The sequence below is a fragment of the Chelonia mydas genome, chromosome 3, assembly GCF_015237465.2.
Source record: "Chelonia mydas isolate rCheMyd1 chromosome 3, rCheMyd1.pri.v2, whole genome shotgun sequence".
Classification (NCBI taxonomy): domain Eukaryota; kingdom Metazoa; phylum Chordata; order Testudines; family Cheloniidae; genus Chelonia; species Chelonia mydas.
This window is the reverse complement of record NC_057851.1, coordinates 113,999,661-114,020,213: the sequence shown is the minus strand read 5'-3', so window position 1 is coordinate 114,020,213 and position 20,553 is coordinate 113,999,661. Positions and strand designations below refer to the sequence as shown.

The 20,553-nt window shown below is 39.7% G+C and overlaps 1 protein-coding gene across 7 annotated transcripts in view; it reads right to left on the bottom strand.

Annotated features, from left to right (window-relative positions):
* Nucleotides 1–20,553, bottom strand: part of TIAM2 (TIAM Rac1 associated GEF 2) — a 218,690-nt gene that overhangs the window by 65,545 nt on the left and 132,592 nt on the right. For 4 of the 7 annotated variants that reach the window (XM_043543180.1, XM_043543182.1, XM_027819768.3 and 1 more), the window contains 6 exons: nt 16,493–16,678; nt 14,948–15,094; nt 11,715–11,786; nt 5,559–5,723; nt 2,551–2,655; nt 1,637–1,715 (listed from right to left, as the gene is read on the bottom strand). In XM_043543180.1, the coding sequence (XP_043399115.1) occupies nt 1,637–1,715; nt 2,551–2,655; nt 5,559–5,723; nt 11,715–11,786; nt 14,948–15,094; nt 16,493–16,678 (754 nt within the window). Of the gene's footprint in view, nt 1–1,636; nt 1,716–2,550; nt 2,656–5,558; nt 5,727–11,714; nt 11,787–14,947; nt 15,095–16,492; nt 16,679–20,553 lie in introns of all 7 variants that reach the window. The other 3 variants (XM_043543178.1, XM_037895028.2, XM_043543179.1) reach the window with 1 other exon arrangement.

Here is a 20,553-nt window from a genome sequence, read left to right as displayed (position 1 = left end):
CAACAATCAGGTGAATTTCTGGTCAGGTATTTCTCATTTAGTTTTGTATGTTCAGTAGATTTAATCTACATAATCAAAAGGGAGGTGACATTTCTCACTTCCAACTTGTATACACACACACACAGACAAATGGTCTCATATAAATTTCTTTCCTCTTCAAAGAAATGTAAATAGTTATTATGAGATATTTTATTGTTTTTTCAAATAAGCTCAATATAGCTTTTCAATAATATAGATCACCAGATCCAGTGAAGCTCTATAAAACACTTTGACAAATATTGTGAGGATTTTATATGATTTCTTGTAAAAACTGGGAGAGAACAGTGTCTGAAGACACACATCATTTTTACATGTTTATAAACCATTTTTGTGTACAACTGACACAATCAGGATCAGGCCCCCATTCTGATGGATGCTCTACAAACATTAAAAAAAAATAAAAGAAAAAGAAAGTCCTTGACCGGAAGAGCTGCCCCTCAGTGGCTGTTTCCTTTCTCTAGCTGAGAATGCTTGACACAAAGAGGTGGATGAGATGAGAAGTCAGCATGATGGAAAAGGAGTTCTCTGCAATACCATGAGAATTCTCCATTTTGTTCCTCACACGCAGATTTCTGGTCTCAGTCCCTGACTCAAAGAGACTATAATCTCTGACACAATCAAACTCACATTAGAGCTGGTCTACATGGTGTATTAATCCACACTAGAGGGTTGTGAATTCTAGTGTGCACTAGCATGTTCTGTGTTAATTAGACCCTGTGGATCCTGCTGGCACAGACTAAAAATTCCCTAGATGAGTGTTACTGTAATACTTTTTGAAACAAGACTACATTTACAGGCACACTGGAACTTTTAGTGAGCACCAGCAGGGTCTGCACAGGCCAATTAGTGTGCAACACACTACTACGTGCTAGAATGTACACCGCCCTGGTGCAAACTAATGCACCATGTAGACACGCCCTTAAAAATCAATGGAAAGACTACCTTAGTGGGAATGAATTGGCCTGAATGTGAGTGAATCAGGAAACTTCTTATTTTTTCTGTTCCGATTTCTCCTTCTACAGTACTATCTTCCTTCCTTTTTTCTCCACTGCCTTGCTCATTCTTGTCAGTTGAATGACTAAAGTCCACATTTCACAATAAGCAAACATAAGGATATTCTTAGGCATTACCTCCCACAGGGAAAAGAAGCCAGTTAAAATTTCTGTCAAGTGGCAGCCTGTTGGCACAGAGTCAACAGAATGTTTTGCTGCCAAAAAGGAAATCATATTTCCTTATTTGAGAGTAGGCTGGGTATTTCTATTTAGTTGAGCATGAGAAAGTTGCCTGCCAACACTTCAGCAGCATTTTTACTTTCCGGTCAATGAAGTGGCATTGCACTTTCAAGCCTTTCACTTGCTCCCCCAAATGCAGGAGTTTAAGAAAAAAACAACAAAAAACGCAGCAGTATCAAATGAGGAGCAATTCTTGGGTCTTCCTTAAAGTGCTAACTTGTGCACTTTGCAGACTTGCCATACTGAACATGGAGTGGCCCAAAAGTTGTCAACAAAGAGAAAGCTTGTGGAAGGAAAAATTAAGCTTCAAAAAGAACAAAGAAAATAAAAGGAAAATCATTGGGAGGGATTTTACTAAAACTTACCAAAATCAGTTATGTTCTCAGTCTTAGTAAGATGTACATGGTAAACATTTAAAGGAAAAATTTCTATTTCATCATATATCTGTTAGAGAGAAAACATCACAAGTTGTTAAACTGTGAAACTGTAGGACTGCAAAAGCCAAAGGTTCAATACATCATTGAAATCAGTATCATTTTAATTATTAAAAAAAAAAGCTGCATTGTTAAATAATCCATTAACAAAGGGCTAGATTCTGCCACCTTTACTCACATTAGAGAAGTGTGTTATGCTGCAAGTATCACTGAACTCAGTGGGACTAACTGTAGACTAAGATATTACCTAATGGGTGAAATTCACCCATGTGCAGAGCACCAGCACTAGGCGTATGCACCATTAAGTCCCACTTAAACCCTCAAAATAGTTCTTAAACCAAGGCTTAAGTGATGCCCTAGATCTCTAGTTCTCTGCACATGGGAGAGTTTAATCCATTGTGAGTACGGGTAGCAGAATACAGTCTGTGATAGTGACCTAATCTAAAAGTCCCATTTTGTATCTAATTCACAGACATTTCATAGAATCATAGAATATCAGGGTTGGATGGGACCTCAGGAGGTCATCTAGTCCAACCTCCTGCTCAAAGCAGGACCAATCCCCAACTAAATCATCCCAGCCAGGGCTTTGTCAAGCCTGACCTTAAAAATTTCTAAGGAGGAGATTCCACCACCTCCCTAGGTAACGCATTCCAGTGTTTCACCACTCTCCTATGAAAAAGTTTTTCCTAATATCCAACCTAAACCTCCCCCACTGCAACTTGAGACCATTAGTCCTTGTTCTGTCATCTGCTACCACTGAGAACAGTCTAGATCCATTCATAGAGTATAATCTAGCTGTGGCTACAAGTATCGAGAAGTTCTTATCTAAAATTAGTCAAACTTGCCTGATCTTGTATGTATTCATATGCTTCAGGAATACAATACTCAATGTTTTCATCAACTAATCTTCTAAGTTGTAGACCATAGTGTCTTGGTTCCAGCTGCCTCATCTAAGGGATGAAAAGAACATATTTGAAATTCATGATTTATTTACAGAATCCCAGATGTCAAAGAAGCCACATACACACAAAGCCTTTAGAAATTAAGCAAAGGCAATCTTCAACAAGTTATTTTCTAAATGGTTTTGTGGTGTATTGTCTGTATTGCCTAGATGATACAGTTCCAGCTCACACCAGTGTGATTTTCTGTTTCTTGTAAGTATACTCAGGAAAAACTTGCATTAACATTACATCTTGGCTGTTAGATTAACCAAGTGTCCTTATGTGTTTTCAAATAAACTTAGAACTCTGTTCTGTCCTTTTGAACTTGCACACATCTTCACCATTTTCTGTGGCTCTTCTGTGCAGCTCAGTTCTGCACATAACCTGTACCTCTGATGAGGAAAATGCATATGCATATACAGGCTCTTAGGAGAGAGAGATTTCCTTAGGGGTTGCTTTTATTGCACTTTTTACTGCCAGGTTTCATCTATGATCAGTGAGTAATACCTACTTTTCACCATATGTGGTCAAAGTGAAAACCTAAATCTGCAGAAAGTCAAAGGGGAATGGGAGTACTCCCTAAGGATACTAACCTAAAAGAGATGAGCCCCTGGTGAGTCTCTCTCTTAAATTTAGCTCGCTGCCGAGACTACTGCAGCAAATCTTGCATTTCAGAATTAATAGAGCAATGTTTCAGAAGAGAAGGCAGTTCTGCATCTATTAAAGTCATTTCACCTCTCTGTCCAACAAGCCTCTGAAGCTTGTGAAATCTTAATCCACTGAGGAAGGATTGTTTAGCTGAATATTTCATTATGTGTAAACAGAATGTATAGGTAATGTGTGAACTGTATTCTAAATAATTATATTAAAATGCATATTCTCTCTCGGCGTGTTATGCAAAGTTTTAGGTATGCAGAATACAAATGAGTGAAAACCATCAAAATATGGTTGAGAAAATAAGTAAATAAATAAATAATAAATAAATAAATCAGACTTTACCCCCACACCCACACTTTTAAACAATGTGTTGTGTTAAAGAATGAAGATTCCTTACATTGCCATTCAATTCTGGTGAGGGTAAGAAGGAAAGAGAGCCAGAAAAGATGTAGCAGAAAGGATTCAGTGTTAGACTGCTTATGAAAAACTTTACATACAGAATAGAAAGAAAAGATAAAACAGAAAAAGGTTTCATTAAAAGAAAACATTAAAATAAAGTAACTTACTATTAGACTACTGAAGTGATACAGGCATAACAAAACAGTATTTTCTACAGACAGACATTTTGGAACAGTGTAGTGAGGAAGACAAGTAATTTACTTTTAAACTTGATTTTATAGATCCCTTGATTTTATATCCCTTTATTTCTTTTAGCAGGGCTTCTATGTGCTACATGACAAACCAGTTCCAAATGTCTCAGCTCTGTCTTGCCATCTGGTGGTCAACCAAAGTCTTGTAGGATAATAGCCTAGCTCTTCTTTCCAAAAATTAACTCTTTTGCAAATGGTGGGGTCAACCATTCCTTTTAAAAATAAGGACTAATTTTCTTCTCAGTGATCCACGAGGAATGGGGACTAACATGAGCAATAACAAAATTATATCTTTCTAGTGACAGTGTGTAGATTCACTGTGACTTAGCTAAAGCACTGTCCTTGTGTCAATTTAGAAAATGTAGATAATGCCCAATTTTTAAAAAAAGAAAAGAAATCATTTTGTTCAGCTATTATGGAGAGAAAGTAGTTGTGACTATCTTTCCTTTAGAAGCCCTGGCACTCCTTAACTTCAGCAAATTGAATCAGCACTCCTGGAATTTCACACTGGTCTAAAATAGACTAGGTGGTGGGGGGAGGTTTTCTGTTGTGTTTTTTTAATCAGGAGGTAAGGTCAATTGGACATAATTGTCAGTTAATAGGATTTTTAAACAGAGTTTCACCCCAGATTTATTGTTTTATTCCATTATAATTTGAAAATGGTTTGAGTCACAAACTCAGAGTCAAGTTCAATCTGTTGGCACAAGTGATGATTAACACCCTAGACTATTTTTGGTGTTGTGAAGGCTCTGGTCATGTCTCCGTAGTTAATGCTGAGTTCTATTTTGCCTTTAAGCAGTGATTCAACCTCTTTGTTTTGTATGAAAACTACAGTGTATTCTCCCCAAACTTACAGCACCTACTCTGAGAATAGGCTAAATTTTTTGAGAATTTATAAATAAATCCATTAGTTAATTTATTAATTAAAAACACTAGGTCCTTTAAGAAATTAACATCTGTCAGTCTTTTCTTTGTCCCAAATAATCTTATCAACGGAATATTGCAGACACTCCAAACTTTCCATATAGTTTAAAAGAACTAAAATCTTACAGAGTCTCTATTTAAAGAAATTAGGTTCTAATCAAGCAAAGTTATTAATGATTATTGTTTCTAATTGTTATGATTTTATAGGCTACAGAATAAGCTCAAGGGAACAGTTTAAGTAGCTCTTAAGTGGGGCCATTGTGACATCAGAGGTAACTCAGTTACCACCCTTCCTCTACAGCTAATTTCCATGCAACAATTCTATTCATTGTAATAGATCTAAAGTGATATAAAGGGAGGCTGGATATATGTCAAGAGTTCTCATGGGTAGATTAACAGGTGCAGCTGTTACTGCTCTTTCAAGATTCTTGACTGCATGCTAGCTTGGGCATCAATGAATGCCCGTGCCACCGCTTGAAAGGCTCCCCATGACGCTGATGCTTTGGTTCCACTGAGTCTTAAACACAACTGCCAGAAGCACAGGAGGAATCCTTAAATTACAGGGACACTGGGACTCAGAGACTGGGCTCTCCCTGCTTCAGCATCAGAATAATTAATAACAAGTATAAGTGATGGCCTTTTAAAGCTCACAAGCTGCTTTCAGGTGTGAGAACTCTGTACCTTGCATGCCAAAGACAAAACATCTTCCACTCTGTGTTCTGGCTTGAGGGTTAACATGACTCCTGGCCTATCACAGAAATGAACATATGTTTGGATTTCCCAAGTGCTCTCTTTCTGGACCCTTTCTGATGCAGAACAGTAGACGTTCAAAAATTCATCAACTTGCTGCTGAAAATAAGGGGAAAAATTGACAGTACATGGAGATACGACAATATCAATAATATATTATACTGCAGGTTTGCTACTGGTATGTACTATGTGCATTTAGCAAAGGTATCACAATAAGCTCTTTCCTGTCATACAAGAACAAATTACGTTACAAGTTCTCATACAATATCACTGACTTTAGTCCAGATTTTGTCTAGAGACTTGATTACATTATTTCTCTTGCATTCAAATGACACTATTTCACTCACCTATCTCATGTTACTAGTTCAAATTAACTCCTAATGTGGCAAGATTATACATATGTGAACAAATGGAATACGGTCTTAAACAGGATTACACAATTATACCTATGTAAACAAATGAAAGCCTTAAACAGGATTAAACAATTAGTACCGTATTTTATCAAAGACTTTGAATAGATCACTGTACAGTAGAACCTCAGAATTACAAACATCTCGGGAATGGAGGTTGTTCGTAACTCTGAAATGTCTGTAACTCTGAACAAAACACTGTGGTTGTTCTTTCAAAAGTTTCCACCTGAACTTTGACTTAATACAGCTTTGAAACCTTACTATGCAGAAGAAAAATGCTGCTTTCCCTTTTAAAAAAAAAGGTGACTTTTAACACAGTACTTTACTGTATTTGCTGCTTTGGGGGGAAAGGGGCGGTCTCTGCTGCTGCCTGATTGTGTACTTCCGGTTCCAAATGGAGGTGTCTGTGGTTGACTGCTCAGTTTGTAACTCTGAGGTTCTACTGTATTTCTAATGAGAAAAAGAGGATAATCTAGTAGTCTTCCAGCAGAGGGCACTATGGAGCAAGAAACATCACAGACAACATAGCAGAGGCATAAAGTACTCCTGCTATACCTACAGTTTAAGATTATATTGTTTGTTAGAGAGTGAAGAGTATGAGATCTTTCACTGCTTAGGCTCAAATTGAAGCTCTTTCCAACATTAAACATGAAATACATCTGGCAAATCACAACCAACTTTAATGTGGAGGTAATGCATGACACAAAGCCATTTTGTATACATTTATACAACCATTTGATTCATCTTAAATATCCCGTTACTATCTTTCTCATCTTTGCCCTTTCTTCTGTGCCACAATTTAGGATTCAAAAGTAACCCACCAAAGGAGAAGAAACATACAGCTACAGCTGCACTGTGTTGAGACTAGACTTTCAACCACTGTATTAGGTGTCAGAACTCTGAGCCAGATTGTGGCTGGCCTCTGCACATATAAACAATAGAGGGGATTTGTGAGGGAGCACAAGGAAAAGAACCCAACCACAAACAGAGCTTCCCGTACTCTGAGGGCAGGATCTGCTCCATGGTGTGAGCCACATCAAAGTAGGAGGGGAAGCAGAGGTGGGGCCATGACGCTGTCCACTCCCCACCAGCTAGCAAAGCCAGCCATCTATGCAGGGAAAGGGTAAAAGTGTGTGCACGCCTTTTGTACAGTTGGAACCTGGGAGATGCAATTCTGCCTGGAGCACCTGCAGGGGCCGTGCAGCCCCAGGGGCCCAGTGCAGGGCTGTGATTAAAAGCCACAATGGAATCCTTATAGTGGAGCTGCCTTGGACAGGGACTGTGTTTCCTTCTCTGTTGGCACAGCACCAAACATAATGACCACACTCAACAAATAATAACAACGTCATTGTTATTCTTGACATGCATGCCAATCACAGCAGTAAAAACAGTATATCAAACAGCCACATCAGTGTATTTACCACATTACCCATAAATACAAGTTGCAGCCAGATTAGAAGCCTGGAGCAGGAATTATTTTATAAAGAGCCACATTTTGATGACTTTCAAAAATCATACTTTCCTAGTGGCAAACTACCAGCTAGAAAAATGATACCAACGGCAAAGCCTCAGCTGGTGTCAATAGTCATGGCTTTACTGTAGTCAATGGAGCTGCGACAATTTATATCTGCTGAGATTCTCCCTCAGACTCTTGTACCATAATTCCTACAGAACAGTTGCTATATTATAGGATAATTCCTATAGAACTATACTCACATCAGAAAGCACCGAGAAGCCAAGAAGATAGGAATCAACTATGAGCTTCTACAACTGTACAAATGATGAAAAAGAGATAAAGCAAGAAAGACAAATTGCAAATATTAAGAATCCTGATATCACGTGTCAAACTGTTAATTCTCAGTGTGCTTCCTGGAGAGAAAGGTGAAGCAACCCTGTATGTCAACTCAGAAGATGTGAATAACAATTCAATGGTTTGTAATTATCAGTTGGCTTATTGAAGGGAAATCAGCCCTTCAGTCTGCCCATTGTAAATCAATCTCACTACAATCATTGGTGGAGAAAAATTTCAACAGAGAAGCAAGGTGGGGAAAAACATTATTTAAAGGCATCTTCCCCCACCCCAGCACAATCCCCTTTAAATTATATGATTCAGAGGTTTGTTTTTTTTTTAAAAAAAACATAAACCGCTAGGGATCCAAAATAATCTGTTTACTATGTATACTGATTCCCAAACATAAGCATTACTAAGGGCTTGATGTGAGGAAAACTTAAGTCTTTCTATATTAAACTACAAATATATTCCTTAGCTGTGGTCAAGATAGTGTTGCTTCACACACATTTTCCATCTCAGAAACTCTGACATTAAATGAGATTTTTTTCTGTTATGCCTGCAGCGACTAATACTACAATACTTCATTCATTCCTTGCCACATAAAGCTACAACAACCCATCTAGTTTTCCAGCAACATGTGCCAGGACTTTTAGACTGTCATACACTATGCCACAGTGTTGCTTGAGGAGCAGTAGGATACTTCATGATTTTCCCATCTTTCTCTGTTTGTTGTCACCATCTTCATAAGGAACACCTCAGAAACGCTGCCCGGAATACTTCGCTACTTGTATTCCATTGCATTCGCCAGGAAGCATCTTATGAAAGGTTTTGATTCTGTTTTTGATTTTTATTTGAAATTGGCTAATGAAACTGGGTTGATTCCAACCTTAACGGTTTTGAGACTTACGATGAATCACTTCTGAATTGTTGTACAATTCATCAAAATACCGCGATCTTAAAAAATGCATAGGCCATATTTTGAACCCTTAAAAAGTTTAGAAACAAATGCCCCACTTTTGCATATTTAGCAGCCATAAGTCTAGATTTGTTATCCCTCTGCTGCCATGAGTGGAAAGGATTCAGATGTAGTGAATGTAACATCAAAGGGCAAAGAAAAACCATAGATTATTCCCTCCTTCCCTGCAACCCTTTTAAAACCCCTCCATGGGGGCTCAGCATGTTTCAGGTTCCGCCTGTTTGGCAGCGCGGGGCAAGTGGTGCAAGGATATGGCAGGGGGTGTCTGTTGTCTCTACCTCCCAGCCCTGTGACAGTATTGTAACTGCATGAGTTTTATTCAGTTTTGGATTATTCAGTGTAGCCCATGTCAGACTGAATCCCCTGGCCTTGGAGTGGGAGGAGGGGCTAGCATGAAGTGGCTGGCATGAAGGCCATGGCAGCATTACTCCTTCAGGAGACATGCTGTCACGGAGACCTGAGGGAACCAGAAGGCTCAGGTTTAGAGGCCAGAATCCTGTTGTGTCTGGTTTCTATAGCACAGGTTTGTTACAATCAGTTCTGTGGGATGTGGGGAAGGAGGCAAACCTCACACCACACCCCATGGAATAATTCGAGGGAATTCTGAGTTCTCTTTAGGGGATGATTTGACCCAGAAATCCCATATAATTACAATGTATGTATACTGCCTATTGAAAAGAGAGGGGTGACTTTCTATAAATATTCCCCCTCCTCCCACAGTATTCAGCAAACAACAGGCATTACACAGCTGAAAGAACAGGTTTTTTTATTGATTTTTTTGGCTCAAACACATAATGAGTTAGAGATTATTTTCATAGGCACAACAACACTCTAGGGTTTGGTACCGTCATTGGGAAAATTCTGTCAGAGTGTACTTTTGCATAATTCTATGGAAATCTATATTTATATTTCTTTATTATCTGGCCACTAAATTAATACTCACAATACAGAAGTAAACCATACACCTCATCATAACTGGAAATTACAGCATAAAAAGCCATGAGATATAACAAACTTTTCCCAAGTCTCAAATGTTATCTAGCATCAAAAGTTGCATTACAGCTTTTGATTATAGTCATTTCTAAGTGCAATGTTTCATTCTAAATGCAGATTTCATCTAATGCTAGGTAGACTAATTCAATGCAGGGAGCATAGTTCTGTGGCATAATTTCTTCCTAGCTCTTTAAAACTTAAAATTACATTAGGGGATGATCTGGTCCAGGGAATGAAAGTGAGTGAAAATGTAAAGTGGAGAGAAACTATCACTTTTATTCCAGAGGGATACTCAAGGGAACCAAACGATGGTCTAATCAAAATTAAGCCCTAGAATCCTGATCCTTAGTACCGCAAACCCTTGGAAGGGCTGCACCAGGCATGACACCTGCGACTTATGCTGCTATTGTAGCAATCTGTCAACAAATTTGCCTCAGTTGGTTTGGCCCTATATCCTGCTCACAAAACAGCAAGTTTGCATGGAGAGGGCTTCTTCTGTCTGGACTACAAATCCAGAAAAAATGGGTTAGTGCCGGAACAGGGCCGAGCCACATGCTGCGGCCCCAGAGCCTACTCCCCAGCGGGAGCTTGTGGGCTTAAAATGTCCAGATCCAGCCCACGGGCCGTAGTTTACCCACCCCTGTTCTAACCACTAGGATCAACCTAGTTTACTGACCAAAGGCTAGTCCTGCCCACTCTCTTTTAAACCAATGAGAACTTCCTTGGCATGCATAGCAGGAGGGGAGATATTTGGCATTCTCTTGCTTTGTCCTTATAGCAAACAAAGGTCTGCAGCTTGAAAGAATATGAGTCATTTGCTGCCAGTGATTTAGGCACACAAATGAATGATAGGTCAGAACAGTAATTAAAAAGATCTCTGATATTTTGTAAAAATGTCTCTGCTTAACAGATGAGAAGTAAAAGTACAATATCACAGAAACAAGCCACACAACAAAACTAACTGAGATCATCTTAATTAGAGGAGAATATTTGCACAAGCGTAAGAAGGGAGAGGAGCTGGAAAGCCCTCTCAATGACCCTGATGCCATCCAGATTCTACAGTACAGTTTAAGTCCTCATTGTACCTGCAAATACAACTAACACTGAAACAGTAAGGACTGAATTGTGGCAGCTATGCGGCGTACTGCTCTGCTTCAGGGGCATTGCAGAGACATCACCTCAGAGGAAGAGGAGGGACTATGCTCTTTTCTGCTCCTAGACAATTGTGTGGCCAGGGTAGAGGTCAGTTCCCCATAACCCTGCCTCCTCTTTTAGAGTGGTTTGCACCCCAGGAAGCACGAAGAAGGAGGAGGATTGTGACTGTGACCAGCCACTATGCAGGGTACTTCAAGGGGGGGCGGGTTCTACTGCCCTCCACCACATCTCCTCCCACATGTACGGTACAGCCAGGCACATTTGGTTCTGTGTCTTTCTACCTGAAAATACAGACTCTGTAATATTACAGTTTCTTAATCTTTAAATATACAGGTTCTGTCAAACGAATTCATGCCAAATGGTAAGCAAAAATCCAGTAATAACTTGGTCTAGGCTATACTACACAAGAAATGAATACTTCCAAATTAACTAATTGCTGATATTGATGCGCATGCGCGCGCTCTCGCTCTCTCTCACTCTCACACACACACACACACACACACACACAGGTATGTAGCAGTTTGGATCAGGATTATATAGGAAGTTTTAGTTAAGGAAAAAGTCTACCTTACACATTTAAAAACCCATGTCAGAGTGGTTTCCCCGAACAGATTATAAATCAAATTGTGGTTCTGTCAATTAATACCAGAGGATATTCAATAAAGTTTCTGAAGTAGCTTTTTTTCATATACTTATGTGACATCCCTTCAGAAAGTTAAAAGTACATTTAACGGTGTAGTACAAAGACTGGCTTATCTTACCTCAGTAGAGGTGGATGATTTCTGGAGTAGCTGTGTGCCTGCAAATCCATTTTCCCCAGTTGAATCAAAAATCTAAATTGAAACAAATGCACAGATAAATAATCAAACTAAGTGCTATGTAACATACAAGGTTAGTTTCCAATACAGCTAAATCTCTTGTGCATAAACAAAGATGAAAGGTAACAAAATATCATTCCATCAACCAACCAACCTGAGAATAGATTATTTTTGAGACATATTACCATTTTGTTTTGACTAAGAGAATATATTATGACAACATCCATGCTCTCTCCATAGTTAACGCTACAGCAAGACTCCTCTTATAAGGCCACACACACATTCACATTCCCTCGCTCTTAGCTATCTATATATGGTACTTGCATTTATCTAGTATCTTTGAGTGGCAAAATAACCCTCTGGCCAACAGTTTCCAGTCCTGGTAGCCTGTGAAATACCATATCATGTCAAACCATGTGTCACTATTATTTATAGAAACGCTATTCTAAATAAATGTTGTGGTTTTCTAAAACACATTAGCTTGGACTCATGGTTGTAAGAGAAGTCTACCTTTATAGAAAGAAGGGTTAAAAAAAAAATAGTACCAATAACAAGAAATGGTAGCTGAGTATTATCCCCACGTTAGAGATGGGGAACTGAGGAACGGAGAAATTAAGGCTAAAGTTCTCAAGCTGTAAAGTGGGGATGAAGCTTACCTAACTCACAGGTGCTGGGAGGCTAAAAAAGCCATTAATGATTATGGATACACTCAGTTGCTATGAGAAAAGGAGTACTTGTGGCACCTTAGAAATTAACCAATTTATCTGAGCATGAGCTTTCGTGAGCTACAGCTCACTTCATCCGATGCAACATCAGTTGCTATGGTGATTAGTCATATAGTACCTAGACAGATAGACCTGCATACTTCATTCATGCTTTGCCACTTGTAAGTAACAGGACCAACCCCCAGAAAGGCATATGTACAAAATGTAATTTTTAGCTCACTTCTAATATCAACAAAGTAGGAAAATATCAGACATAAACATTGTTGTTAGAAAGTGTCATTTTTTGGTCGTCCCAGTTAAATGTCTTAGGATACAGAAGACAATCCCAAACTCTCTTCTCTTGACATGTACACATGATGTGGTATTGAAATGTGAATAAACAGCAACACTTATGAACTTCCTTTCCCATGTTCCACTCAGAGCTCTAATCAAAGTATCTTATTTTTATGACCTTTTGAAATAGTTTTCAATTTAGAATCAAACAGAAACAAAAACTGTTTCAGAGATCAGGGATAATGTGAACCTTGATATCAACCATCTGCCAGGATTCAGTTTCCATAACTGATTGGTTTCTAAATAATGGGGGAACAAAATACTATCCCCTTCATTCAATTTTATATCGGAAATCTTCCCAGGGTGGACTTTAAATTAATACCATAAAATAAAATTGGGCTGAAGATTAAAAAAAAAAAAAACTTTAAAAGGTTTGAGAGTATGCTATCTGGCTTTCTGCTTAAAGTATTTTGAACCACCACATTCAACTTGAATTAAACCAATGGAAGCAAGGAGATTCAGAGTCAAGGCTGACATCCTCTTCTAAACTCACAATCTGATGATTAGGCACCACAGCACTGTGAACACAGCACTCACGAATGCCTTCCTTGCTCATCCCAAATTCCTACTGGATTCAAAGGTACATAAGGAAGGGTAGATTGGGCCCTGAATAGATCTATCTATATAGCTATGCAACTCTATGGCACCCTGTGAGGGTCAGTGAGTCAAAATTTCAGGCATTATTCTTAAATTCTTCACTTTTATGGAAATGAGTCAGAGACCTAGTATTACTGACACACAGTACTTTGTGTTTACATTTCCTTAGTTTTACAGTAGGATTTTAAATAAAAAGTGAAGTAAACTTAAAAGAAAAACAGAAAGTCTCTGAAAACTGAGATTTATTTGGGGTCAGCTTGTTCCAGCCCTTGGCGCTAATTCCCTGCAGTGAGGGGGATGAAAGGAGCATTTTGCCCAGATTGTTGCCTGCAAATCCGAGTGTGGAGGCGCCCTCCTCTCCATGTTCAGATTCCCCCCCCTTCTGCTCAAAAAAGGAGGGATACAGCTGCCTTGGTGACACAGTCCCCGCTGTGAACTCTGTGGAGGCCTCTCCACAGAGTCTGGGGCATGAAGGGGAGTCATATGGAGTCAGGATAGGGAGGGATAGTGGCCAGGGGCAGGGGATGCACTGTCTCTCTTCCCAGCCCTGTAGATATTAGCCAGGGGCTGTCAGGCTTGGGTATCAGTTATTTATTACCTACGTTCATCATGAAAGCACATCTCTCTGATATGCTGAAATATGTCACTATGCAATAGACTACACCCTTAGTCTATCACGTAGATAAATATTTACCCATTCAGAATATGAACTGCTAGACCATAAAACCCAGACATATTAATGTGCAATATTAAATCCATTACATCAGTTCTCAGGCTATTGTGATATGAATATGGATGGGCATGTTTAAAAAGTCTGAAGGCAAATTACCGGTGTATTTGCAGCAGCCAATTTTCAAATGCTACATGATCAGGGATTTTTGTTTCATAAAAGTAAAATGCAAGACTGGGGGAATAACCGAAGAACAAGATGGACTAATGAGTGACCCGCATGGCTGGTTTTACAAAATGAGCCCAACTAACACGGTAGGCACGCAGAAAGCTACTGAAAACAGTAGCATTCTGAGTGTGTGCATGAGCCTGCCTGCCTTATGACAGTTAACCAAAAATTAACCACTCCTTCTTTCCTTTCCACAATTCAGAAAAACTCTGCCAGATCCTCATCTTGTGGAAACTGAAGTAACTCCATTGAAGTCAGTGGAACTGTGCAGATTTATGCCAGCTGAAAATCTAGCCCCCTACGTCATCACATCCTTCCCTCTCCGGCTGAAGGAGCACTGGAGTCTAAGCTCCCGTCAAGACCCACCAGGGCTGCTTTGCATGTCCGCCACATGAGGTCACTCCAAAGTGTTGCTGCAGGAATCTCCACCTCCCCTTGCAGAGTACACTGCCCTCACAACACACTCAGGCCCTGCTTGTCTAGAGCCACTGACTGTCTACACCTGTGGGTCAGAATCTCTCTTATTCAGCAATGTACACACACAGCAATAGGAACTAAATTTTACAGTACTGTCATTTACAAGCTAAACATAAGCCTTTTAATGATTTTAAACTGGCATTTACCTGAGTTACTGAAGGTCGTTTTTCTTTCCCTTTTCTTGCCAAAGTGTCTAGCCCTTTGAGTGAGGAAAATAAGCCCTTTTTACTTCGTACCCTCTGTGACAGAGACAGGGTTCGTTTCCTTAGAGCAGCCTCATCCCTGGAGCAGATCTATTAAACATACATACAAGCCTTCACATCTCGATCACATAACAGCAAGATAACGCCAAAGTAATTATAACAAGGCACAAATGAGGGTTATTTCAGTTTGTCTCAACATGGTCCCAGACCAATGGGTCAAACCTTCTGCACTGCTGCTCCTTTTTTTATTAATACAAAGTGACAATTGAAGAAATATGATGTAAAAAAGTCAAGTAGGGAAGATACTGAGAAAATATTGCTCTGCCCCACAACAAGCTAGTGCTAGTACAAGGCCATAAACCATGCGACTGAAGAAGTTATTGCAAAGATCCTGTGGAAGAATGATAAGCCATGATTTAGATGTTAAATTCCTCAAGGAAGGAAGGCACACAAAAGTCTCAAGCATGCAGGATAACAGCATATTGTCAGACCACATGATTAGCAAACAACAACACTAGCCACATGGGCAAAAAGAGAGAGAGAGAGAGCGCGCGCGCAAGTGCAAGAGAGAAATATAGTCCCTGTCTGTGGCACAGCTTGCCTTAATATTTCAAGGTGGACCTTCAAAACTCTTTTTCACCCTAATTCCCGACCACATCAAATGTGATCCAGTCCTGCTCATTGTGATCAGCCTTAGGACTTTTGGCAAGGGTTAGAGAGATGGGGGAAGATTCTCAGCTGGTGCAAACTATGGTAGGTCTGTTGAAAGGTATGACAGCGTACAACAGCTAAGGATCCGCTCTATTATTCTTTGCAGACTGACAACAAGACTTTCAAAAGTGTCTAATGATTTTGGATACCTCCCCCCACTTTTGGGGGCACAACTTGAAACGCTGTAAAGAGGCCTGATTTTCAGATGGACGGTGCTCAGCACATTCTGAAAATCAGGCTCTTTTAAGCTGTTTTAATATGAGCAACTCAGCACTGATGGGCCCAAAATCACTAATCACTTTTAAAAATATTAACTCCAGCCCTCACCCCAATTTAATTTATTCTATTTAATTTATATAAAAGTTGAGCTGTGAATTTAAGGGAGAAAAAAAAATCACTGTGGCAAACCTTCCACAATGATAAGTTTACATTTACAAGCCCATCTCTGCAAAGAAGAGAGTCAGAAACTTACACGGTGGTCTTTTTGTTTTAAGTGAAAGCTGAGATAAGCCTCAACATATCTGAGTCCCCAAATTTGGGGTGAAAGAAAGCATGGCCCAATGCTTCCAGGTCCCAAAGTCTGTCTCTGGGCACGATAATTCCTGAGCATTTAGGGTCCACGAACTAATGGGGTTTCTTTGGCAGCTGGTGGGTTTGGCGCTGTGTGAGAGTGTGTCTGTGTGAGTTTCCTGGCTTTACTCGTCATACAAATAAATCACTAGTGATAAGGTAACCAGACCCTTCCATAATACAATCACAAAGTGCAGTCACACTCACCAGTGCATGGAAAGAGGAGACTGAGAAGATGCCCAGTCTCCCCAGGGCCAGTTTTGAAGGACGGCTGGTGGCAGCCAGAAGGCTCTTAGGGTTTGGTAACTCCCCACCTTGTAGACTCGCCAGGTAGCAGCGCATCCTGAAGAGGTCCATGTTAAATTTCTCTAGATTCTGCTCCCATTGCTGGATCTATGTAGATATGAAGAGGGACAGTTAGAGAAAAAAATGTTTTTGTGGGTCTCATTGAAAATGTGAGCTCTTCCACAAACTTCTAGTAAACTACTTTCATCTGAAGGTATATGGATTGGATTAGTTTTTCCCCTGCCAAAACACATTCAGTCATATTGTGTTACAATAAAACAAAGCTGGTGGTCCTAAATATATACTGACAAGATGAATGTATCATGGGTAGCCTGATTCCCACAGAAGCAATTACATAAAAACAAATCCTTGTGGTTCATGAAGTTTCAAGAAAATTGATTAATTTTGTTTCCTACATTTTTATGAGCTTAGATTCTATGTTTGGTTGCCTAAAAGCAAAGCTGCATGACTCAGCTAAATCAATCATCCAAGTAGCAATGTTGATGGGTTTTGCTGGTCTTTTAGTGCTCTTCCTTGTGAATCCCCCATTCCTAAAGAAGAGGTAGCAACTGGTAACACCAGCATGTCTGGCTCTTACTCCTATTAACAGATAAACCATTCCCCATACCTAATCATACTGTAAATGTCAATTAAATACATTATAAGCCTTACATATAATACAGAGCCTGCTGCAATGAAGAGTGTGTTTGCATCATACAATATAAAATATTCAAATACACACACACGCTTGCTGAGAGTCCAATTTTTAAACTAAATTAGGCACCCAAATCCTAACCTGAGGAGTACAAAGGTGAATAAATGTTCATTTAAGGTGTGCACTTATATGAATAAATTTCAAACTGAAGATCCAAATGCTGGACTGGATACTGAACATAAGTACCCAAACTTGAAGCGTGGGCTTTTGTGTGTGTGTATATGTGCACAAGCACAGACATTTACATAATGTATGTGGGCCAGATTTTGCCCTCAGTTACACTGGTGTAAATTCCTTGATTTAGAGAGGTGTAAGTGCAGGTAGAATCAGTCTATATATACATATATATATATTACATGCCTCAACAGCAAAGAGCAGCTGTATTTTGCAAGTTAACCATGGCCACACTTTTGGCCTAGTCTATACTAGAAAATTGGTCAGGGATGTGAAAAATACACCACCTTGGGCAGCATAGTTATGTTGACCTATGTCCCCATGCTGATAGCGCTAGGTCACCAGAAGAATTCTTCCATTGACCTAGTGACTGTCTCTTGGGGAGGTAGATTACCTACACTGATGGGAGAATCCTGTTGGTGTAGGCAGCGTCTACACCAAAGCACTATAGGGTCACAGCTGTGCCGCTGTAGCATTTTACGTGTAGACAAACCCTTAGATAAATCCTATCATCTGAAATCTAGAACTTTAAAAACTCAGTCTGGACAAGTACCTTTCAATCATTTATTGCCCAAAGGAGAAGCTGATAACAAGGGTATACAAATTCTAGGTGCACTGAATGACTAACACATTTGGCTTGAAGCTTTAAGTGAAATCAGATCAGTTTCCTTGTCATGTCACCAAATATCAGAAAGAAATGAATAACTTCCTTGCCTAGTCTGTTGCACTGTTAAATTCTGCTGGCTCCTTCTGAATGCTGCTCCCCCTAATGCACTTCAGGAAAAATGTACATAGGTAGTTAAGTATGGCTTCAGGAAAATACTGGAACAACCATCTTTTCTTGTTAGACAACTCAATTTAATGTCAAGGTCATCCACAGACAAGTCACCCTTTCCTAGTCCTTAATGCTTTATGAGTGACACAACCACAAGTCATGTAACCAAGGAAATGATTCACTAATAAAAAATAAAATATATAATTCTGGATAAGCTACGCAATATCCTAATTTTTGCAATCCATTTTTCATTTCTTGCTAATAGCTCTCTGAGTTGTGACACTGCTTTTCTCCTGCCCTGCTGCCTTATTTCTTATACATTTCTTAGGGCTCATCTACATCACTAATTTTTGCAGTGGTTTTTGAAAGCAAGATAAATCCTGTTGGTATAAACCCTTCTTTACAATGGTGTAGCACACCTGCATGGGGGAAGTGTAGCTTCACCAGTGCAAAAATACTTCAGGTAGACAAGCCTTGAGTTGCCAGCTACATGCTGGCATGAGACACCAGAGGTTCCAAATACATTATTCATTCTGAAGGAGTGGGATATGTTGCAGCATGTTTGATGCACACTCTTTTTGTTTTCTCCAAATATTTGTTTTAATGTCTGTGCTCCATTGAACAGGAAAATGACCATTTCCCACGGTAATGGATTTTTTTTAATTCTCTTTCTTGCTATTGCAATTATTCCATAAGTAGAGGTACCATAGAAAGTCTCCTGTAAGAGCTACCCCGTCTTTGGGAGTAGTGTCTTTTTTTCCATCTCCTGCAGACAACAGAAAGGGCTCAATTCACCACTGCATTGTTTTAGTTTTATGCTGGTGCAACTCTGTTAATTTCATGGGTGAAAAAAATGGAGTGATGGAGGGGTAAATCAGGCCTCTTATCATAAAGAAAGATGAGTGATGGTGGTGGTAGGAGCTGTACTGCAACTGATTGAGGAGCCACTAAATGTTCTGGATTCACTGGAGTGATGGAGGGGTAAATCAGGCCTCTTATCATAAAGAAAGATGAGTGATGGTGGTGGTAGGAGCTGTACTGCAACTGATTGAGGAGCCACTAAATGTTCTGGATTCACTTTGATTTCCTCATTTATTGTTCCTCCACTCCTCCCTTCACACATGTGTTCGCAAACATAAAGTTGGCACCACTATTACACAGGTCAGAGTTATCTGCTTCTCGGGCTCTTTAGAAAAAGAGCCCAAAAAAGAGCCTCCAGTTTTTCTGTGACATACCATCTCAGATTTCAGAGTAGCAGCTGGGGTTAGTCTGTATCCGCAAAAAGAAAAGGAGTACTTGTGGCACTTTAGAGACTAACAAATTTATCCTTGATCAGAAAAACTGTATGTTATGTAAATCCAGAAAGAAAAAAAAAACTTTGAGTGTTATTCTCTTAAAAATGTGTTTTAGGTCACAAAGAAAAGACACACAAACATACACACAGAAAAGACAGAGTATTTTCCTTATGTGTCCTTCACATAAGGAAAATATCTAGTGCAGTCTCACCAGAAACAACTTTTAACGCACCTATGTATGTATGCCTGTGCATAAATCCTTACAAAGAACTCTTCCCCTCACCGCTCACCCTGGATTTATTTTATGATTGTTCTTTATTTTAAGCTTCCCTTTACTTCAACTCCTTTCACCAGACACCCTTAATATGACACTTTTCCATCTACCTCTACTTCATGGATAGGGTAATATAGTATGTGGTTCCACAACAGTCTTCCCTCTCCATACACTGATGTCCACAGAATTAAAGTGTGTGCAAGCTTTCCACAACAATAAAAAGCTCAGGTCTGTCTTTTCACCTAGAGTATGTCTACACTGCAGCTGAAAGGTGTGATTCCCATCTTGGGTAGAAGTACATACATAAACTTTGCTCAAAATAGCACGGGCACAGACAGCAGCTTGGGCTAGCCTTCCAAGCACATACCTAGGGTCTTGGACAGGGTTGTCCATGAGCGATTGGCCCAAGCTGCAGCGCGAGCTGCTGCAGCCACACTGCTATTTTTAGCATGCTAACTTGAGCAGAGTCACACTTCCCAGCTGCAATGCAGACACAGCCTTAGAATGGAATTTTGAAAACCATTCGGCTGTGGCCTAAGTCAGCTCCCATTGTAGTCATGGGAGTTTTCAAAGGAGGCAAAGTTAGGCTGAGTCTGAATATATTTGAAAATCCCACATTTAACAAACAAACAGAGTTGGGATTTTCCTGGGAGTTTCCCAAACTTAGGGAGTTTGGCCTACCAACTCTCAGAAAATCATGGAGTTTAGGCACCAAAGTTCCTTAAGCTCCTTTGAAAATCCCACGTAAGC